Raw genomic sequence first — 24,479 nt, forward strand, 5'->3', positions numbered from 1 at the left:
AAAAAGCCACTGCAGTCAAACTGGCAGAGAAATACGCAGAGTCTGTTCAGCAACGTTATGGAACAAAAGTAGTAGTAACATAAGTTAGCCCAAGGTGCTTCACAGGAGCATTATATAACAAAGTAGGACACCAAGCCATACAATAAGATATTGGGGGCAATTCTCCAAGCCCACTGTGCAGTTTGAGTAGCGCAGTAGGCCGGGAGGCATCAATGGAGGGAGGGGACACGATATTGTGGCTTGCCTGGGGATGTCCAGGAGAGAGCAATCAGAGTATGGCGGGGGGGGGGGGGGGGGGGGGGGGTGTGTGTGTGTGGTGGTCAGAAGGCCAGTGATCTGAATGCCGACAATGCTGAGTCACTGCGCATATGCCAATCTTCGCATTGAGAGATTGACACATGCGCAGTGGCCTGTTCAGCGCGATGATGCTGGCCTCTCCAGGGAGAATAGATCCTGCTCCACGATTGCCAAAGTGAATCGCACTGAGGCACTCTGTGATGCACAGAGTGTCAGAGATTCATTCTGGAAATCACGCTGAAAAAATCAGCGGGAGTTACTCCCATTTTCCCGCACATTGGGGACGTAGAATTTTTTTGGGAGAATCCCAGCCATTATGTCAAATGACCAAAAGCTTGATCAAAGAGATCTTAAAAAGAGGAGAGTGAGATAGAGACAAAGGGGTTTAGGGAGGGAATTCCAGTTTGGGATCAAGGCAACTGGAGGCATTTCCACCAATGGTGGAGTGATTATAATTGGGAATACACAAGTGACCAGAATTAGAGGAGCAGATATGTTGGAAGGTCATGGGGCTGAAGGAGATTATAGAGAAAGGGAGGGGCCATGAAAGGATTAGAAAATGATGAGAAGTTTAAAAGAAAGGCCAGGAACCAATCTAAATTAGCGAACATAGGAGTTATAGTGGGAAAGGACTTGCTGTATGTTAAGGCACGGGTAGCTGGGTTTTGGATTACCCCAAGTTTAGGCAGGTGACAGCCTATAGCTGTTTCTTGCTGTTATGTGTAAATTTCAGACTTGTGATGTGGAGAACTTCAGGAGGAGGCTGTGATGGACCATCCATTCAGCACTTTTGGCTGAAGGTGGTTGCAACTGTTTCAGGCTGGTCTTTTGCATTCATGTGCTGCACTCATTGAGGAAAGAGATATCTGAGGAGCACCTTCTTCCCTAAATTGTTTAGTTGTCCACCATCATTCATAATTGGATGAGGCAAGATTTGATCAGATCCATTGTTTAAGAGGTCACTTAACTCTGTCTATCCTCAAAGTGAAGATAGGACTTTATCTTTACCTCCTATTATGCAGTAGTTACTCCTGCCAATTTGGTCATGGACAGATGCATCTGCATCTGGTAGACTGGTGTGGGTGAGGGAAAGTTGTTTTTTCCACCTTATTGGTTGTCTCACCACCTGCCGCTGATCCAGTCCAGCAGCTATACCCTTCAAGATTCATCCAGCTTGGTCAGTGGTGGTGTTGCTGAGCCACTTTTGAAGTTGCTCACATGGACACATTCAGTGCCCTTGCCACCCTATTTCTTCCATGTGGTATTCAACATGGAGGAGTACTGGTTCATCAGCTGAGAAAGACTGGCATGTGGTAATCAACAGGAGATTTTCTTTCCCATATTTGCCATGATACCATGAAACTTCATGGGGACCAAAGTCAATGTTGAGGACTTCCAGAGCAACTTCCTCCTTCATGTATATCACTGAGTTGCCCTCTCTGGTGAGTCTGTCTGGCTGGTGAGACAGGACATTGCTAGGAATAGTGATGGTGGAGTCTGGGGCACTCAAGACTGACACTTATGTCAATAACCACCATAATGTACAACCTCTAACAAACACATCTAATGTGTTCCAATCAAACTAATTCCATAGACAAAAAACCCTTTTCACAGGTTTAACAAAGCATAGACTAATGTTCCCGTGATACTGCACTTGAGATCTTTGAATGAAGTCTCCTGTTCTCTGGATAGACTCAGAACAGTTTGAAGTTTGTTTATTTTTACTGGGATTTTTATGGCTCTGCATTCTTAGGGAAAAAAACTGATTAGCAGGTCAGATGATAGGAGCTTTACATTTTCAGTTTGGAGCAGCAGTTAGAGTTGAGTTAAGGGTTATCAAGCTGAAAAGAAGTCTCTCTCTGTTTTTCGGAAATTCTGCTGATTAGCTGACAGCAAGGTTTTGCCTTTCTGACGGGGGAGAATCGGCTGTTGGTGGCTTGCCTCGAGTCCCTGGTGTTTTGGGAAGCTGTTCGGACTTAAAACTGTTCGCGTTTATCTAGAGAACTGCAGACTTCATCCAAAGGTTTCAAGTCCAGTATCATGTGAACATTAGTCTATGCTGTGTTAAACCCGTTGAAAGGGTCTTTTGTCTATGGGATTGGTTTGATTGGAACATATTAGATATATTTGTTAAGCATTATACATTATAGTTGTTCTGTTTCTTGTCTGTAATTGGTAAAAGTTCTTGCTAATTTTTTTACTATACATGTTAACTACATTCTTAAATAAGCATGGTTTGATAAAAGCTCCCCAAGTGGGTCATTTGAATCATACCTGAAGTGAAACATATTGTGCTTATCCTAGCCAAATTCAAGAGGCAAAACGTGATGATCCACGTGGTCTTCATAAAACACTTTGGGGTTTCTGACTTGAACCACAATTGTAGGAAGCTCCCAAATTTAGCATGTGTTCAGTTGTTAGCGTGGAGGACTTTGCAGGGTCAATTGGGCAGGGTGTGCACTGCCATTTCCAATACCTAGATCCATGTCAGGCGGTCCCTCTAGTTATATTTCTTTATGACTTTTTGGTAAAATTTTGTTTGGCCATTTCAAAGGGCAGTTAAGAATCAACCACATTGCTGTGGACCTGGACTCACATGTAGGTCAGGTAGGCAAGGATGGCAGATTTCCTTCCCTAAAGGACATTAGTGAACAAAATGGGTTTTTACACCAATTAATGACAGTTTCATGGTCATCACTACTGGTTTTATATTCCAGATTTTTTATTAATTAAATTTAAATCCCACCAGCTGCCATGACGAGATATTAACTTATGACATCAATGCGCTAATCAGGGCCTTCAAATTACAGCCTAGTAACATCAATGTGTCACTGTCTCCTTCCACCCTTTAAAGTGATGTGTTCCAGATTGTAACAACTGGCTGCCAAAAAGAATGATCCTGCCATCCCTGGATGTAAGTAAAAGGAAATCTTGGTAGGCAAAGCCTTTCAAAAGGAGCAATTTGTTTTTCAGCAAGATGATCACTAAATACATGGATCCCACCCTTGTCTATATAATCTGTTCAATTAAATGGCAATTAAAATCTTATGATTATAAAATTGCTGAGGTTGCTAAGGTGCAGTGAATGGGCAAAAAACATTTCACCCACTTTGTACTAGAATTATAATGCAAAACAAAATGTTGGAAGGAATGAACTAATACATGCTTCAGAACAACTGAATCTGGTTTATTAGATTTGAGAATATTTTGATAAGCAGTGTAGAGAGTGCTTTACCCTGTATCTAATTCCTACTATACCTGCCCTATTCAAATGAGAGGTCACTGACCTGAAACGTTAACTCTGGTTTCTCTCCATGGCTCCTGCCTGTCCTCCTAAGAACTTAAGCATTTTTTTGTCTCCGTAAATGCCCTGCGAGTGCTTGATGGGAACAGTGTAGAGGAAGCTTACTCTATATCTAACTCGTACTACAGCAGTCCTGAATGTTTTTGTTGGGGACAGTGGAGAGAAGTTTTACTCTGCTTGAAGCTCATTCCATACCTGGTCTGGGACAGTTTTATGCGGACAGTGTAGAGGGAGCTTTATTCTGTATATAACACTATGTTGTACCTGCCTTGGGAGTGTTTGATGGGGGCAGTGTAGAGGGAGTTTTATCTGTATCTAACCTTGTGCTGTACCTGGCCTGGAAATGTTTGATAGTGATAGTGTAGAGAGAGCTTTACTCTGTATCTGTCCTGTGCTATACCTGCCCTGTGAGCATTTGTTGAAAGAATGTAAGGGGAGCTTTACTCTGTATCTTACCTCATGCTGTAATTGCCAGAGAACGCCTAATTAATTGGTGTACAAAACTATCTTCTGGATCAAAGATTCTAGGCAATGCTTGAGTTGACACTGTCTTCAAAAACAGAAAACGAATCTATTTCTTACCACTACCGAATTTTACCTTGATCTGCACACACAAAACAACCAGACTAGGGCCCACCCTAGTTCACCTGTCCAGAAAAATCCTACACCTCCCCCACATTGCAGTACCCATTATTTCTTAAATGATTCCAGAATTTATACCTCCACTTTCCTGGAGTCCTTCCATATGGTGATCACTATGTGTGAAGAAGAATTTTCTGATACGAGTTGCAGGTGTTTAACTACTCTGTGATTTCCAGTTACTAATATTTATTTATATAGTGCCTTTAGCACAATGAAACCTTCCAAGGTGCTTCACAGCGCATTTAAACAAAGTGCAACACCAAGCCACGTAAGGAGATTCAGATACAGTGTCTTAAATATGGCTATCTGAAAACTGGCAATATCCAAAAACTGGACAGTTCGTTAGGCTGCCATGCACGAATCTTCATTATTATTAGATGAGTAAAATAACTAAGCTTTGTTTAGTTATCTGCTGCATTGGCATGGTGGCACACTGACTAGTTATTGACTATTGCAGGTGGTGATATTCTCTTTAAAGTTATATTTCTTATCTGTGCCAGTCAAACAAAAGGCAAACTTGGGTTGAAATAGTTTGCAAGACACTGACTCTCTCTCTGTGCTACTCACAGTAAATTTTGCACTGCAATCCGCACCAAGTTTAACTCCACATCTGCTTCAGCAGAGATCTTCTGGATATGGCGGAATCCATCGATGTACGGCAGAATCTGACGGATGCAACATCAGCCAAAATTTAGCATATAGCCAGCCACACAACGGTTCAATGACAGTCTTCACCGGGCAATCGCTGAGCCGAACAGGCTCCTACAATGCTTTGGGCACTCAGTGGCTCCTCTACACGATGCATTTTTGTACACGGAGAAAATGTGGAATGGACGGCCACATGAAATGGTTGAAGCAAATAGCACTGACATATTTCAGGGGTGGCTTGATGTATATTGCACAGACTATGTGTGGTCAGCAGGTTCCACATGAGGCTAGCCAGACACAGTCAGTGATTCCCCCATGCCAGCTTGGAGTCAGATTCAGTCAGTGACTTAATTATGCAATAGCCAAAAATGGCAAAACACATTCAATTGTGTCTTCAAATCACATGGTAGTAACTGGTGAGGAAAGCTATGTGGCCCACCCTAGTTCACCTGTCCAGAAAAATCCTACACCTCCCCCACATTGCAGTACCCATTATTTCTTAACTACTCTGTGATTTCCAGTTACTAATATTTATTTATATAGTGCCTTTAGCACAATGAAACCTTCCAAGGTGCTTCACAGCGCATTTAAACAAAGTGCAACACCAAGCCACGTAAGGAGATTCAGATACAGTGTCTTAAATATGGCTATCTGAAAACTGGCAATATCCAAAAACTGGACAGTTCGTTAGGCTGCCATGCACGAATCTTCATTATTATTAGATGAGTAAAATAACTAAGCTTTGTTTAGTTATCTGCTGCATTGGCATGGTGGCACACTGACTAGTTATTGACTTCATGCACCTATCTTTTCCCATGCCCTAATTGGTCCAAGCAATCCTTGACCCAGTCCAAACCACCCAACATGAAAATTGGGAAGATCCAAAATTCGGCATGTACTTGGTCCCGATGTTACCGGTTTTGAGACACTGTACCGGTGTCAAGTTTAATTATCAAAAAAGAGTCTTAAAGGAGGTAAGTGAGGTAGAACGGCAGAGAGCTCTAGGGAGGGAACCTCAAAGCTTGGGCCCAGGCAATTGAAGGTTCAGCTACCAATGGCACACCAATTATAATTGGGTTTGCACAAGCGAACAGAACTAGAAAAGCAGAGATATCTTGTGGAAGAGCTTACAGAGATAGGGAAAGTCAAGGCCATGGAGGGAAGAGTGAAAATAAGGATGGGACTCAGAGCCAGTGTAAGCCAGCGAGCACCGAGGAATGAGACTTGCTGAGAGTTAAAACATGTTTTGGATGATCTCAAATTTATGGACGACAGAACGTGGGAGATTGGTCAGAAGTGTGTTGGAAGTAGTTGAGTCTAGAGGTAATGAAGGCATGAATGAAGGTTTCAGCAGCAGAAGAGCTGAGATGGGGTGAAGTCAGGTGATGTTATGGAGGTGGAAATAGACAGTAATGCTGATGGTATTAATATAATATCAGCAGTTCATCTTGGGATCGATTGTGACACCAAGGTTACAAAAGACTGGCTCAATCTTAGTCTGTTGTCAGGGAGAGGGATAGAGTCACTTCCATGTTTCAACTATATACATACAGCATCATTTCAGATGTCACTTCCTCCAGTGGATGCTTATTCTTCTCTGCTTCACCTTGTTTCCCATGCTCCAGCTCTGGAGAAAGCACCCGACAAAACCTCTGCTTTCACAACAAAAATCTGCAACTGACACCAACAAACAGACTTTTTCTCAAATGAGGCAAAGCAAGAGAGGAAGAACTGGGGAGTCTGGCACGTACTACTCAGCCAGTGTCTGCCGTTGTCTGGCAGTCTCAAAAGCAGCCAATCTGATACCTAAACAATTTACAATTGACAGGCTACTCAGCCAACGTCTGCTGTTGAAAGGCAGTTTCTGAACAGCACTGACAGTGGGTGGGATCAGGCAGAGAACAAAACCTGTAATGGACTCAACACATGCAAAGTGAAGCAAATGTTTACACAGGGAGGGAAATGGACATCGGAAAAGGTTAGAATTCTGCCCAGAGTCAGAAAGGTCCCATTTTTCTTCTAGTAAAGTGTCATGACTTTTCAATGACTTAAGGTCTTTTTTCCATAGTTTTCCAATTTTCTAAGCTCTGTGGGAAGCCTGCTGACTGGAAGAATCAAACATGAAGTTCTGAGAATCTTACTTTTGTAATTTTATTTAATGTTCCAGATTTATCACTTATCATCCAGTATACCTCTTCTCAGACTCTGGCTTTCTAGAACCCGATCTTCCCCAGTCAGTCATAATCCAGACATTAGGGATCAGTCTCGAGTGTCTCACACTGCTCCCAATGACCGAATGCCTCTCTTGTCCCAGTGGGTCTGACCACAGCAGTGTACATTTCAATCTCAACTTCTGCTGAGCAACTTCTCCAACATTCAAGAACATGAGGAACTAAGATTTGGACTTCGATCGGAGAGCCGTTTGAGTACCGTGGTGATACTTGGTCAACTGGGCTTTTACAACGTCTGAAGTTTCTTGTGGGCTTTAGCAGAATCAGGCTTTCATACATTCACACCATTCAGACACTCAATTCCCTATTCTTCTCATGACTTTCCTCTCACCTGCTGTGTTGTGAGATCCCAATGGATTTTAATAAAATCCTCTTTACACTCGGTGAAAACTGGAACATCATATTCCTGTACCACTGGCTGGTCTCTCCGTTGAGCGATCACCTTCAGGTGAATGGTATTGGATTCATCTACAAGAGCAACAAACCATAACTTACTTGGAATGCAACGTGCACCTCCATCTTCAGCTACACTGAGAGTCATCCAAAAACTGGGACTGTTTCTTTCAAACACTCAGCTTTGCATTCTAGTCCCTTGCTTGCCTCCCTACTAAGTCAGTTGCTAACTGGAAAGTACTTTGTGCATTCAGTCTCTTCACCTGCTGCATATCCCAAGGCCAGAAAAAGCTGGCTAACATGAGATAAATTCACAGTGACCTCATTATAATATTTAAATGGCCAATATACACCCTACAAGTAGACTTTTGCCTGTTCCTCGTCTCACTTTCATTAAAAGTGGAAATAGCTCATGTTTGAAATCTTAACCTCTGACAAGACACCCCTGATCAATTTCTGGGGGTGAAGGTTCAGCTATCTATTACAAAATAGCCAAGCAGAAAACAACCATAGCAAAACTGACAGATAAAATTGACCTGTAAAATATGACATAGATCTAAAACCTTACAATTCTGTACCAGAAATGCACCATACTCCAAGAACAACATCTAATCAAGTTAGATGGCAAGATACTATAGACAATTTGCCCAAGGGTAAAACAAGTTCGCAGACAAGGAAGATGATGAGAAATTTAAATGAATAACCAGCAAAACAAATGTTTTGTAATCAACTGCTCAAAAAATACTTAAATAAAGCCAAGACACAAGTGAACTTGTAACAATATCCACACTACTGTGAAGATATTGTACTTTTAGAAAATGTATTTATGCCATGTTTCTTGTGCAGGATTTATTTTTAAGAAGTTAGTTCTATTTACCCGGTGTTGTATATCTATAACTGACAGCCCCAAGTTGATACTGCAGAAGTATAATTAATCTTAATTGCTGGAGTGTTTATTTTAATCTGGGTTATTGCAGTTTGATTATTTTAGTGCTTTCCCCTGGGGTTTTTCAGAATGGCATTTGATTAGGGTGATTGACAGGAAAAATGACATGACTATGCTAGGCTAGGCTTAGAGAAACAGCAGTTGCTGCCTGGGATCTTTGAGAGTAGCTCTCTCTCTGTCTGGAGATTGGAGTCTGGGACCTGCCAGAAAATAGGTCTCTTCCTCTGAAGTTCTGCTGTTTGAAGATAGGTCTTTCTCTGGAGGCTGCTATATGGGAGTCAGAAGACAAGTGTCTTTCTATATCTCTGTCCAGAGTTGTTAAAAGGCTGGAAGTCCAGCACCCATGTAAGCCTATATGTTCTGTGTTAACTGATTCAGAAGAGGCATTTTTGCTTCAATTGGAACTATAGAGATAGCCAGCGGTTAAGAATTATACATTGTCATGTTTAAGTATGTCAATTGGTAAAAGTTATATTGTATTTTAACTATGTTGTTAAATAAAGTTTGTTTTAATAAAGCTTCATAGTGGGTTATTAGAATCATACCTAGAACAAAACACCTTCTAAAACACATTCTAAATTGGGACAAGACTAATTTTGATAGTATCAGGCAGGGACTTTCAGAAGTTAATTGGGGGAGTCTGTCAGAAGACAAAGAGACATCTGGTAAGTGGGAGGCTTTCAAAAGAGTGTTAACCAGGGTTCAGGTTAGCACATTGCTCTTAGAGTGAAGGACAAGGCTGGTAGAAGTAGGGAACCGTGGATGACTCAGGATATTGAGGCCACGGTCAAGAAGGAGAAGGAGAAACATGACATGCATAGGCAGCTGAGATCAAGTGAAAAGTATAGGGGATGTAGGGGTAGAATTAAGAAAGAAATCAGGAGACAAAAAGGGGAACAAGGTTGTTTTGGCAGACAGGCAAAGGAGAATTTAAAGAGCTTCTACAAATATATAAAGGCCAAAAGAGTAACTGGGGAGAGAGTAGGGCCTCTTAAGGATCTACAAGATCATCCATGTCTGGATCCACAAGAGATGGATGAGATCATAAATGAATATTTCTCATCAGTATTTACTGTTGAGAAAAGCATTGACGTTAGGGAACTTGGAGATATAAATAGTGATGTCTTGAGGAGTGCACATACTACAGAGAAGGAAGTGCTGAAAGTCTCAAAGCATATAAAGGTAGATAAATCCCCGGGACCTGATGAAGTGTATCCCAAGACATTGTGGGAGACCAGGGAGGAAATTGCGGGTCCCCTAGTAGGGATATTTGAATCGTTGATAGTCACAGGTGAAGTACCTGAAGATTAGAGGATGGCAAATGTTGTGCCTTTGTTTAAAAAGTGCTGCAGGGAAAAGCCTGGAAACTGATGAGCCTCACTTCTATGGTACGTAAGTTGTTGGAAGGTATTTTGAGAGACAGGATCTACAGGCATTTAGAAACGCAAGGACTGATTAGGGATAGTCAACATGGCTTTGAGAGTGGAAAATCATGTCTCACAAATTTGACTGAGTTTTTTGAAGGGGTAACCAAGAAGGTAAATGAGGGCAGTGCAGTTGATATTGTTTACATGGACTTTAGCAAGATCTTTGACAAAGTACCACATGGTAGGATGTTGTATAAGGTTAAATCTCATGGAATCCAGGGTGATGTAGCTAAATGGATACAAAGTTAGCTTGATGACAGAAGCCAGAGCGTGGTTGTAGAGGGTTGTTTTTCAAACTGGAGACCCGTGACAGTAATGTGCCTCAGGTCCACTGTTATTTGTCATTTATGTTAATGATTTTGATGAGAACATAGGAGGCATGGTTAGTAAGTTTGCAGATGACACCATGTTTGCAGATGGTATAGCGGACAGTGAAGAAAGTTATCTCGGATTGCAACGGGAACCTGATCAATTGGGCCAGTGGGCTGATGAATGGCAGATAGAGTTTAATTTAGATAAATGTGAGGTGATGCATTTTGGTAGACTGAATCAGGGCAGGACTTACTCAGTTGATGGTAGGGCGTTGGGGAGAGTTAGAGAACAAAGGGATCTAGAGGTACAGGTTCATAGCTCTGAAAGTGAAGTCATGGGTAGACAGAGTGGTGAAGAAGGCATTCAGCATGCTTGATTTCATTGGTCAGAACACTGAATACAGGGATTGGGACGTTTTGTTGATATTGTACAAAATATTGGTAAGGCCACACTTGGAATACTGCACACAGTTTTGTTCACCCATCATAGAAAGGATATTAAACTAGAAAGAATGCAGAAGAGATTTACTAGGATGCCCCAAGGGGACATGACGATTTGAGTTATAAGAAGGCGCTGGATAGACTGGGACTCTTTTCTCTACAGCATAGAAGGCTGAGGGGTGACTTATAGAGGTCTATAAAATGATGAGGGGCATGGAACAGCAAGATAGTCAATACCTTTTCCCAAAGGTAGGGGAGTCTAAAACTAGAGGGCAAGGGTTTAAAGTGAGGGGAGAGATACAAAAGGGTCCAGTGGGGCAATTTTTTCACATAGAGGGTGGAGAGTGTCTGGAACAAGCTGCCAGAGGTTGTAGTAGATGGTACAATTTTGTCTTTTAAAAAGTGTTTAGATAGTTATGTGGGTAAGATGAATATAGAGAGATATGGACCAAATGCGGCCAATAAGACTAGCTTAGGGGTTTTTGAAAAAACAAAATGCGGCATGGACAAATTAGGCCGAAGGGCCTGTTTCCATGCTGTAAACCTCTATGACTCTGTGACCTTCTGCCCATACTAATGCCAAAATCAAAAAAATGTTGGGGGTCTAGGCTAACTTCATAGTATACCTTGGAGTTTCTGATCTCTTCTCTAAAACTATTCACAAGGAATATACAACAGGCACTACATACAATGAACAGCAATAGAATAACACACATGCCTCACTACCACACTATTCACGTAAATGACCACTAATCAGCAGCAAAATTAAACAATATAAGCGAGGACTGGTCATAATCTTCCCAACTTGCTCAGATTCTGGGAAGATCCTAGTGGAATGGAAAACTCCAAATATAACATTTCTACTCGAGAAACAAGGCAGACAGAAATCAGGAAACTATAGACAGTTACCCAAATACCTATTACTGGGGAAATGCTGGAGGCAGCATTTAGGAAATCATTATTCAATCAGGCAAATTCAACATGGTTTTGTGAAAATCAGGTTTGATAAAGTTATTGGAGTTCTTTGGGGATAAGAGCTGACGGTATTGGAGGTGATATATTAACATGGATAGAGAGGATTGACCAACTAATTGATACAGGGAATTAGGATAAATGGGTTGATTTAAGGTTGGCAAACTATAACTACTGGAGTGCCAAAGGGATCAACACTGGGGTGTCAATTATTTACATCTAGATGAATGACTTGGATGAAAAGGATCAAATGTACTGTAGACAAATTTGCTGATGATACAAAGGTAGGTAGGCAAACAAACTGTGAGGAGGATACAAAGAATCTACAAAGGCATAAAAATAGACAAAGTAAGAGCATTCAAACATTTGGCAGATGGACCATAACATGGAAAAACGTGAGGTTGTCCACTCTGGTAGAAAGAATAGAAAAGCAAGATATTATTTAAATGGAGTGACATCGCAGATTGCTGCAAAACAAAGGTTATGGGCATCCTTATTTAGGAATCACTCAGTTACAATGCAGATTAAGCAAGTAATAGGGAAGAAAAATAGAAGGTTGGCCTTTAATGCAAGGGCTTAGATTATAAAAGTAGGGAAGTTTTGTAACAACGGCACGGGACACTAGTGAGACTATACCTAAGATTCTATGATCCTAGAATGCTGTGTACAGTTTTGGTCTTCTTATTTAAGGCAGAATATATTTCCATTAAAAGCAGATCAGAGCAGGTTCTGTGGACTGATTGCTGGTATTTAAGGCTTGGCTTATGAGGAAAGGTAGAGCAGGTTGGGTCGATACTCACTGGAGTTTAGAAGAATGGTCTTACTGAAACATATAAGATTCTGAGGGTGCTTCACAGGAAAAAATGCTGAGAGGATGATTCCTCTCAATGGAAAACCTAGAACTAGAGTACACAGATTGCACACAAGGGCTGTCTTGTTTAAGATGAAGAGAAGGAGGAATTTCCTCTCTGAGGGTTGTTAGCATTTGAAATTCTCTTCCACAAAGCAGGGTCAGAGAATATATTCAAGGCTGCGACATACAGATTTTTGACCAACTAGGAAGGCAAGGGTAATGGGGATGAAAAGTGATATTAAGGCCACAACCAGATCAGCCATGAATACTGAATGGCACAGCTGACTTGATGGACCGAATGGCCTACTCTTCTTCCTTACAATGTTATGGTACTTTAAAGTTTCTGGGAGGGCAAGAGCATCATTCTGGATCATTGTTATCCATTTAAACCACTGGCACTAAGACTTGTTATGACAACTATTCTAAAAACCGAGACTGCTTCTTTCAAATATACTGCTGTGCCTCCCATACATATGGTAATATTGTGGCTTTTGCTCTGAATTAGGGTAACAACTAATATAGCCTTTGACAAAGTAAACATTCTGAAAACTCTTCCCAGGAGAATTATCAAATAATATTTGTTGCCCATCCCTAACTGCCCCCTAACTGAATGGCTTGCTGAGGGTAGTTACGAGTCGTAGAAATAGAATCCCTATTGTAGGGGGTGGTCATTTGGCCCATCGAGTCTGCATCAACAACAATCTCACCTAGGCCCTATCCTCATAACCCCATGTATTTAACCCACTAATCCCAGTAACATATCTGGAGGAGGGAACCGAGTGTAGGGTGTCGAAATTTGCTGATGACACCAAGATAGGGGGAACGGCAAATTGTGCGGAGGGTGTGGAGAGTCTGCAGAAGGATCTAGATAGGCTGGGCGAATGGGCCAGGAAATGGCAAATGGAATTTAATGTTGGCAAGTGTGAGGTGGTCCACTTTGGTAGGAAGAATGGTAGGAAGGACTATTACTTACGGGGCGAAAAACTGCAGCAGGCGACGGTGCAGAGGGACCTCGGGGTCCTTGTGCATGAGTCGCAAAAACCCAGCTTGCAGGTGCAGCAGGTGGTCAGGAAGGCGAATGGGATGCTGGCCTTCATAGCGAGGGGGATTGAATATAAAAGTAGGGAGGTCTTGCTGCAGCTGTACAGGGCATTGGTGAGGCCGCAGCTGGAGTACTGTGTGCAGTTTTGGGCACCGCACCTGCGCAAAGATATTTTGGCCTTGGAGGGAGTGCAGAGGAGGTTTACTAGGCTGATACCGGAGTTGAGGGGGTTGAGCTATGAGGAGAGGCTGAATAAACTGGGCTTGTACTCGTTAGAGTTTAGAAGAATGAGGGGAGATCTCATTGAGACGTATAAGATGATGAATGGGATGGATAGGATAGAGGTGGAGAGACTCTTCCCGCTCAAAAAAGACAGTAGGACTAGGGGGCACAGCCTCAAGATAAAAGGGGGGGGCGGTTTAGAACGGAGTTGAGGAGGAACTTCTTCACTCAAAGGGTGGTGAATCTCTGGAATTCTCTGCCCGTTGAAGTGGTGGAGGCTGCCTCGCTAAATATTTTTAAGACGCGGGTTGATGGGTTTTTGATAAGAGAGGGGATTAAGGGTTATGGGGAGAAAGCGGGAAAGTAGAACTGAGCAGCGACAGATCAGCCATGATCTTATTGAATGGCGGGGCAGGCTCAAAGGGCTGGATGGCCTACTCCTGCTCCTATTTCTTATGTTCTTATGTTCTTATATGCATCCCAGGACACTAAAGGACAATTTGGCATAGCCAATGCATCTAACCCACATATCTTTGAAGAGTGGAAGAAAATCCACCCAGACATGGAGAGAATGTACGAACTCCACACAGACAGTGGCCCAAGCCAGGGATTGAACCCACGTCCCTAACCATTATGCCACCCCACATTGTCAGCCACATTGCTGTGGATCTGGAGTCATATATTGGCCAGACTGCAAAAGAGTCTTTCTTCCCTAAAGGACATTAGTGAACCAGAGTGGTTTTTACAATTGATAAACATATGAATTAGGAACAGGAGTAGGCATCTTAGTCCTTCAAACCTACTACACCATTCAATAAAATTATGGCTGATCTGACTGTCACTTTTTTAAAATCAAAAAGCTATCTAGTCCTGTCTTGAAAACATTTAAACACACTGCTTCTATGCCCTTTTGTGGAAGGGAGTTCTGAAGACTCACTTCCCCCAGAGAAAAAAATTCTTTTAATTTCTGTCTTAAATGAACAAACTCTTGTTTTTAAACAGTTTCTGTTTAAACCAGTGGTTTAAATGGATGACGATAATCCAGAATGATACTCTTTTCAGCCTATCGAGTTAGCTATGCCATTCAGTATTCATGGCTGATCTGGTTGTGGCCTTAATACCACTTTTCATCCCCATTACCCTTGCCTTCCTAGTTGGTCAAAAATCTGTCTGTCTCAGCCTTGAATATATTCTCTGACCCTGCTTTGTGGAAGAGAATTCTAAATGCTAACAACCCTCAGAGAGGAAATTCCTCCTTCTCTTCATCTTAAAATGAGACAGCCCTTGTGTGCAATGTGTACCCTAGTTCTAGATTTTCCACTGAGGGGAAACATCCTCTCAGCATCTATCCTGTGAAGCACCCTCAGAGTCTTAAACAGGTGATAGTTTCACAGTTACCGTTGCTGAGACTAGTGTTGAAATTCAGATTTATTTTTAATGAATTAAATTTAATCATCCCCAGCTGCCGTGATAGGATTTGAAACTATATCCTCAAAGCATCTGCCTGGGCCTCTGGATAACTAATTCCACCATCTCCTCCAAGATGTAGGAGAGTACAGAGGTAGGGAGGCACAGCACTAAGGTGGGATTTGAAATCAGGGAAGAGAATATCAAAATCAAGATATTGGTTACCTGGGAACCAATATAGGTAAATGATAGTCTTGGTGCAAGTTAGAATATGGACAGTAATGTTTTGGATGATTTTATTTTTATGAAGCTTCAAAGATGCAAGGCCAGCCAGAAATGCATTGCAAGTTCATTTCAGGGTCAAGTATAACACTAAGCTTGCAAAGAGTCTGATTCAGCAGCAAACGGTTGCCAGAGATTGATGAAGTCAATTGTTATGGGGCTGAATTTGTGACAGGCAGAGGAGGAGATAATCTGTCTGTCCAGCACTGGATGTCGGAAAAGTTGTCTGACAATTTACAGAAATAGGAAGTGAGGTAAAGCTGGGAGTTGTCATGTGGGGTTGAATGTATTTTTGCATAATTTCACCAAGGGGCAGCACAGAGATCAGAAGTAGGAGGCCATGGATTAATCCTTGAGAGGCACCAAAGGTATGGAAAAGGGAACAGAAGTCATTGCAACTGATTCTGTAACTACAACTGGCTACGTAATATTAGAATTAGGAGAGCACAGTCTCACTCAGCTGGACAACTCTGGGGAGCGGTAGGGGGATAATTCTGTCAATCATACAAACAAACAAAGAACAAAGAACAACCCAGCACAGGAAACAGGCCCTTCGGCCCAACGAGCCCACGCCGCCACATCCTCCTACACCTACCCTGCCCTGCGTGTATGCGAGTGGAACGCCTAACTTAGCCAGATTCAGGGGAGAATAGTGTCAATTTGGTATACCAATCAGCCTAAAAGCACATCTTTGGGGTGTGGGAGGAAACCGGAGCGCCCGGAGGAAACCCACGCAACCACAGGGAGAATGCGCAAACTCCCACAGACACAGGCCCAAATCCATGTATCTGCACAGCTAGCAGTGCTAGTCACTGAGCTGTTGCAGCGCCCATCTACTGGTCCAGGATCAAGCACACACGCCGACACGAAGTACTAGGCCACTCCCGGAACCTCCAAGAGCAGCCCACGCACGACCCGCCGTGTGCATGCCCCTTGTTTGACAACAAGGTGGACTGCCACCTGCGGAATAAAAAGACAAAAACGTTAACATGCAAGTCTGCATTTCCGGTGTCTCCCGAGGCTCTGACCCTATTTAATACCCCCTACTATAACCCTCCATCCTTATTTCGCTCATGTGTCTATCTAGGTAAACCTTAAACAAGTCCAACGTGCCTGCCTCCACCACCCTACTCAGTAGCGCGTTCCATACCCCCACGACCCTCTGCGTGAAGAACCTTCCTCTCATATCCAAATTATACTTCTCCCCCCTCACCCTTAGATCGTGACCTCTTGTAATTGTCCCCAATCTAGGGAACAGTTTATCACTATTGACTCTATCTATTCCCTTCAGTATCTTATATACCTCTATCATGTCTCCCCTTAATCTCCATCTTTCCAAGGAGAAAAGTCCCAGTTTCTCCAACCTTTCCTCATAACTCAGTCCTTCCATGCCAGGCAACATCCTGGTAAACCTCCTCTGCACCCTTTCCAGAGTCTCCACGGCTTCCGGTAGTAAGGTGACCAGAACTGGACGCAGTACTCCAAATGTGGTCTAACCAACGTTCTGTACAACTGAAGTATTAGGCGGCAGCTCCTATACTCTATACCCCTTCCTATAAAGGCTAGCATTCCATAAGCTTTCCTCACAACCTTCTCTACTTGTGTCGCCACCTTCACAGACTTGTGAACCTGCACTCCCAGGTCCCTCTGTATTTCTATACTCCTAATCAGTCTACCTTTTATCATGTAGCTCCTCTCTGCATTATTCCTTCCAAAATGCATCACCTCGCATTTGTCAGGATTAAATTCCATCTGCCACCTATCTGCCCAATGTACCAACCTATCTATATCCTGCTGTATCACCTGACATTCCACCTCAGTATCCGCCAATCCTGCCATCTTGGTGTCATCCGCAAACTTGCTGATCACACCACGTACGCTCTCTTCCAAGTCGTTTATGTATACTACAAAGAGGAGAGGTCCCAGTATTGAGCCCTGCGGCACACCACTGGTCACTGGCCTCCAGCCCGAAAAGGTCCCCTCAACAACTACCCTCTGTCTCCTGTTGCCCAGCCAGTTCTCAATCCACCTAGCTACCTGTCCTTGTATCCCATGTGCCTTAACCTTTTCTACCAGCCTACCATGAGGGACTTTGTCAAACGCCTTACTGAAATCCATATAGATGACATCAACGGCTCTCCCATCGTCAACTGTTTTTGTCACCTCCTCAAAGAATTCTACCAGATTCGTGAGGCAAGACCTCCCCCTAACAAAGCCATGTTGCGTATCCCTAATCAGATCGCAACGTTCCAAATGCTCATACACCCTACCCCTAAGTATTTTTTCCATTAATTTTCCTACCACCTATGTCAAACTCACTGGTCTATAATTTCCAGGGTTATCCCTACTACCTTTTTTAAACAGCGATACAACATTAGCTACCTTCCATTCTTCTGGGACCTCACTTGTGTCCAAAGAAGAGACAAATATTTGCGCCAGAGGCCCAGCAATTTCATCTTTCACCTCCCTAAGCAGCCTGGGATAAATACCATCAGGCCCCGGAGCTTTATCCGTCATGTCAAAGGCTATAGGCTGGTTGAGAAGGATGAGGATTTTGGTACTACGGCAGAACAGAAACCTGATTGCAGGAATGTCAGAGATCTGGAAAAGAAAAGCCTGGATTTGGGAGGCGCCAACGGGTTCAAGGATGCTGGAGAGGAAAGGAAATTTGGAAAAATAATGTGAAAGGACAGAGGAGTGAGGGATTGTATTTTTGAGAAGGGGTGGAGGACAGCATCTGATCAGGCAGAATCATGAACAATGTCAGCTAATATGGGGCCAGCAAGGAAAGTTGGGTAGTCAGCAGTTTTATAGGAATAGGATCAAGGCAGCAGGAGGCCATTCAAGTACTCACGGACGTACCTATTGGTAGTGAACACTCTCCGTGGGCATTCAACTCTTCCAGAATAATGGTCATCAGCGGGACTAGTTTCTGCTTGCTGTCTTCATTAGAGATGAAACCACTCTCAAGCTAGAAAGAGAGAACTCTTTTTATAGATCAGATTACGTACTGGCAAATTAAGCTATTTCATCAAAATCAAAACACTTTAATTCATTCCCCTTTTCAACTGCCTCAGTGGAGAGAAGATTTTCATCAAATCCCTCGGACTGAAAGTTCAGAGCTTTAATCTGTTGCTTCACATTGCCAATTCCAATCGAAGGGACTGTAAACATTGAAATTTTCAGAATGCATCTAGGACTGCTTCCTAGATCAGAGTTCCTGGAGAAGTAATGGTTTTAGAGGGTTGAATGGTCCTTTTCCATGCTGTTCTTACCTCTAGTGTGGTGAGGTAGCCTGCCAGCTTTTTTACAATTGGTTCCAAGGAACAGGTCTTGGCTTTTGCATCACAAACAAAGCCCAGATTGAAGAGCAATGCATTTCGGACATACTTCTTGTGTTCGATGCACACAGGACAACCAATTAGCTTCTTATCCATAGCAGTGCTTCACAAATAGAAAAAAAACTGATCAACAGAAATACAGAACTAACAGCAAATAGTGTTTACAATATAATTTTTCTTTATATTGGGAGGCAGGATAATCATACAGGCAACATAAACCTGTATATAAATGCATCTTCCCTGTGGTTCTAACAAAATAAAGCAGTTGCCTCAAGTTTGATGAACTCTATATCACAGTTTCCAAACTGAGAGTCATGACCTTTAGCGAGATGAAATTTTGGGGTTGCAAGTTCTGAGACAGTAATGGCTGCTGTGGAGCTTGGTCTGATTTCTGATGGCTACAAAGTTCTTTTAAATCTTTGCATTTTTTTCTCTATTTATGGGCACAGCCTAACAACAAATCATTCCTCCTTGCGCAGGAGTTAAACCCACCCTTGTCTCCTGATCAACAGCAGTACACACACACACACACTCCTCCCCCATTTCCCAGGATCACATGAAGTCTGAGACATTAAAATGGGGTCACACCAGGAAAAGGTTTGGGATGCACTGCTGTATACATTGCACTACTGCTTTCCCTGATCTCCTTGGTTGACACAAAAGATCTCAGCACTATTCAACCAGCAGAGGAGTTCTCCCAGAAGTCTTGGTCAATACTTACCCTTGACCAACATCATTGAATGAGATTATTCAGTCATTCACTTAGCTGTTTGTGGGTCCCTGAAGGAACAAACTGGCTACAACCCTACAACAGTGATTACACATCAAATGATTTGTTTGCCCTGAAGCATTTGGGACAATTTAAGCCATGAAAGGCACTCCTTAAAGACAAGGCTTTTTAACTTTTTTTTACTGCAACTCCTAGTTCATTGACATTGAGCTGCTGCGAAATGCCAAGATGCACCAAAGTGGATGAATCCTTCCATCCCATCCTCCGCCCACCCCATCATCTCCGGGATCAGAAGCGCTGATGATGCCCACAAATACAAAAAGTAAATTTTTCCATTTCTGTGCTCTTGGTTGGCAGTGAACATAGTCCTCAGTCTGTTCATACAGACCAGCAAAGGGACCTCAACCACCAGCCTATAAAGATCTTCTCCAGTCAAGCGGAGAAACTGGCAATCAGAAATAAAACCAATATCTGTAATGTTAAAACAACTTCTGCTCAGAGTAAAATAAGTCAACAGAATCAGAGCAGATAAATGTTACAGTGCACAGCGTATTACAATCCGGGAAACTCCATCTGTAAAGGTGGTGGAAGTTGATTCACTCATGGAATTAGATATATAATTGGAAAATAGATACTTACAGGTCTTTCAGGAAAGCATTGATGAATGGGAGTATTTGGATAACTATTCCAAAGATCAAGTATAAGGACAAAGGGCTGAATACCCTCCTGCTGCGCTATTTAATTCGAACTGCCCATACTGCTGTTTATTTCATTGAATCCCTACAGTGCAGGAGGCTATTCGGTCCATTAAGTCTGCACAGACTCTCTGACAGAGCATCCCACCCAGGCCCTATCCTGTGATACCATGTATTTACCCCACTAATCCTCCTAACTTGTACATTTTGGATACTAAGGAACAATTTAGTATGAACAATCCACCTAACCTGCACATGTTTGGACAGGGGGAGAAAACTGAAGCACCTGCAGAAAACCCACGCAGACACGGGGAGAACATTTAAACTCCACACAGATAGTTGTTTGTTGTCACAGGTTCCAGGGAATCCTTACACAGCACTAGATTATTACACAACCACTTATGTTTGAAAGATCCAATGATATGAAAAGAGGGTACAAGTGTGCAAGAAGTTTGTAACTTGTGGAACTTACACTGTAATGAGCTTATTCTGTAACTCTGGCTTTGTTATGATGTACACCTGGACTGTATCAAACAGCTCCCTTGAAATGTACTCCTCAGGCACCTGTAACAGATCCAACGTGCGAGTTAGGCTAACTGCAAGTGATATCCATTTTTGCTGATTCCTAAATACTTACACTCATCAAAAATCAGGTTACTCAATAAACCAGCGACTGTAAGTGAGCTCCATCCTTTATTCTGAAATGAAGGGCATTAGTACAACAGGTGTGTACCAAAGTTCCCAGTATAAACTCACTGCCATCAGCATTCTTTCTGATGTGCCTGCACTGACACTCTTAATACATCACCTTAAGCTTTCTCCCCACTACTAAACTCGGAAACTCACTTCACACTGGAGTTGAATTGTTTTTATTGGCTTGAGTGCTGTCATGATGTCGAGATGCCGGTGTTGGACTGGAGTAAACACAGTAAGAAGTCTGACAACACCATGTTTAAGCCCAACTAATTTATTTGATAGTAAACTCACAAGCTTTCAAGGTTCCGCTCTTCGTCAGGTGAATGGAGAGTTCTGGCCTCAGACAGTACATATAACAGCACAGACAGTTTAGAGGGGAACCTCGAAAGCTTGTGAGTTTACCATCAAATAAATCGGTTGGACTTAAACCTGGTGTTGTCAGACTTCTTTTTGAGTGCCGTCAGCAGACCCTGATACTCAGGTCTCACATCGCCAAGGGCAAAGACAGAAGAACATTTTCCAGACTCACCAAAGGTTGCTGCCTAGGAATACTAAAATTAGAAGTCAATTCTGGCAGTGAGAGACCCCCTCCAGATTCGGAGTCACTAATACTAAACCCATATTAAAAACAAGTCAGTGAGTGTCATACAGCTGACAACATGCTTCACAGTGTCATCCACAGATCAGTAATAGCATTCCTGCCTCCAAGTCAATGGTTGTAGTTTTAAGTCTTACTCCTGCAAGATGAGCACAATAACTCAGCTGACATTCTGCTGTAGTACTGAGGGAGTGCTGAGCTGTGGGAGGTGTCAAATTATGGAAGGGATGAACTGACGTTTCTCTGCCCTTTTTTAAATTAATCGCTGGCAAGGCCAGCATTTGTTGTCCATCCATAATTGCCTTTGAGAAGGTGCTGGTGAGCCACCTTCTTGAACCACTGCTGTCTGTAACCAAACTGCTGTGGGTCTGGATCCATTTATAAGCCAGATCAGGTAATGACAGTAGATTTTCTTCCTTGCAGGACAACAGATAGGTTTTTATGACAATCAATGCTAGTTTCCTCATCATCATTACTGAGACTGGTTTCAATTCCAGATTTTAGAAGTTAATTGAATTTAAATCCTACTAGCTGATGGGATTTGAAAACTCTTCCCCAGAGCATTAACCTAGGCCTCTGGATTACTCTAATAGTGACAATACCACTACTCCATCTTCTCTCCATGTTAAAAGATTTCTTGGCTTTATTTCCAAGAGCAGGGGAGTTCTGGCTAATAATAAAAATAGAATATGTTCCCATGTTGCTCTTTGTCAGAGTTTGCTGTAAACATAATGGCCACATTTCCTACAATTGCAGCTACAATTCAATTGGCTGTAAAATGCTTTAGGAAGCTCCAGGCCTGGGAAAGGCATTACCTAGATAGAAGCCTTTCCTCTTTTCGAGAACTTAAGCCAAATACTCCAGTCACACCTTTTGCCAAATTCAAAGGCAGACAGAAATTGGAATCAAAGTTTCATGTTTTGATTTGGACCATAAGGCTATAAGATGTAGGAGCAGAATTTAGCCATTCAGCCCATCGAGACTGCTCTGCCATTCAATCATGACTGATATGATTTTCATCCCTATCCTCCTGCTTTCTCCCCATAACCGTTGATCCGTTTATTGATCAAGGCCCTATCTATGTCTTAAAGACACTCAATGACCTGGCCTCCACAGCCCTCTGTGGCAATGCGTTCCACAGATTCACAACTGTATAGCTCAAGAAATTCCTCCTCATCTCAGTTTTAAAGGAGCATCCCTTCACTCTGAGGTTATGCCCTCAAGCTCCAGTCTTTCCCACTAGTGGAAACATCCTCTCCATGTCCACTCTATCCAGGTCTCTCAGTATTCTATAAGTTTCAATTAGATCTTCCCTCATCCTTCTAAACTTCATCAAGTATAGAACCAGACTCCTCAACCACTCCTCATATGACAAACCCTTCATTCGTGGGATCATTCTTATGAATCTCCTCTGAACTCCCTCCTCAGGTATGGGGCCCAAAACTGCTCAATATTCCAAATGGGGTCTGATCAGAATCTTATACAGTCTCAGCAGTACATCCCCAGCCCTCTAGAAATGAATACCAACATTGAATTTGCCTTCCTAACTGCCAACTGAACCTGCTTGTTAATCTTAAGAGTCCTGAACTAGTACTCCCTAGTCCCTTTGTGCTCCAGATTTCAAAGACTTTCCCCATTTAAAAAATATTCTACAGCCACTAATCTTCCTATCAAAGTGCATAACCTAACACTTTCCCTCATTGTATTCCATCTGCCACTTCTTTGCCCACTCTCCTAGTCCGTCCAAGTCATTCTGCAGCCTCCCTGCTTCCTCAACACTATCGGTCCCTCTACATATCTTTGTATCCTTTGCAAATTTAGCAACCATGTCCTCAGTTCCATCTTCCAGATCACTAATGTATATCGTGAAAAGTTGTGGCCCCAACACTGATCCCTGTGGAACACCACTAGTCACCAGTTGCCATCCTGAAAAGGACCCCCTTATCCCCACTCTTTATCTTCTGTCTGTCAGCCAAACTTCTATCCATGCCAGTACCTTGCCTCTAACATCAATCTTAGGTGATTTAGCAGCCTCATGAAGGCACCTTGTCACGTCCACCAGCTCTCCTTTGTCTAATTTACAACATATAAAAACTACAGCACAAACAGGCCCTTTGGCCCACAAGTTGTGCTGATCATATCCCTACCTACAAGGATACCTATAACCCTCAATCCTATTAAGTCCCATGTACTCATCCAGAAGTCTCTTAAAAGACCCTATCAAATTTGCCTCCACCACCGCTGACAGTAGCCGATTCCACTCACCCACCACCCTCAGGGTGAAAAACGTACCCCTGACATCTCCTCTGAATCTACTCCCCAGCATCTTAAACCCATGTCCTCTCGTAGCAACCATTTCAGCCCTGGGAAAAAGCCTCTGAGAATCCACCCATCTATACCTCTCAATATGTTATACACCTCTATCAGGTCACCTCTCATCCTTTGTCTCTCCAAGGAGAAAAGACCGAGCTCCCTCAACATATCCTCATAACGCATGCCACCCAATCCAGGCAACATCCTCGTAAATCTCCTCTGCACCCTTTCAATAGCTTCCACATCCCTCCTGTAATGAGGCGACCAGAATTGAGCACAGTACTCCAAGTGGGGTCTGACTAGGGTCTTATAAAGCTGCAGCATTATCTCCCAACTCCCAAACTCAGTTCCCTCGATAAATGAAGGCCAGTACACCTTACACCTTCTTAACCACATCCTCTACCTGCAAGGCCGATTTAAGAGTCCTGTGGACCCAGACTCCATGGTCCTTCTGATCCTCTACACTGCTAAGAGTCTTACCCTTGATATTATACTCTTTCATCCCATTTGACCTGCCAAAATGGACCACTACACATTTATCCGGGTTGAAGTCCATCTGCCACTTTTCTGCCCAGTCTTGCACTCTATCTATGTCACGCTGCAACCACTGACATCCCTCCAGACTATCCACAACACCACCAACCTTTGTGTCGTCAGCAAACTTACCAACCCATCCCTCCACTTCCTC

General features: G+C 42.8%; 1 protein-coding gene across 2 annotated transcripts in view; it reads right to left on the reverse strand.

Moving 5' to 3' along the window:
- nprl2 (NPR2 like, GATOR1 complex subunit) overlaps positions 1–24,479 on the reverse strand; it is a 38,536-nt gene that overhangs the window by 9,818 nt on the left and 4,239 nt on the right. For both annotated transcript variants that reach the window (XM_080184447.1, XM_080184448.1), the window contains exons 2-6: positions 20,657–20,748; positions 18,694–18,862; positions 18,281–18,389; positions 7,454–7,590; positions 4,811–4,908 (exon numbers count right to left, since the gene is read on the reverse strand). In XM_080184447.1, coding sequence (XP_080040573.1) covers positions 4,811–4,908; positions 7,454–7,590; positions 18,281–18,389; positions 18,694–18,862; positions 20,657–20,748 — 605 coding nt within the window. The remainder of the gene's footprint in view (positions 1–4,810; positions 4,909–7,453; positions 7,591–18,280; positions 18,390–18,693; positions 18,863–20,656; positions 20,749–24,479) is intronic.

Source organism: Carcharhinus amblyrhynchos, chromosome 3, assembly GCF_965287045.1.
Source record: "Carcharhinus amblyrhynchos chromosome 3, sCarAmb.v2.hapA, whole genome shotgun sequence".
Lineage (NCBI taxonomy): Eukaryota > Metazoa > Chordata > Chondrichthyes > Carcharhiniformes > Carcharhinidae > Carcharhinus > Carcharhinus amblyrhynchos.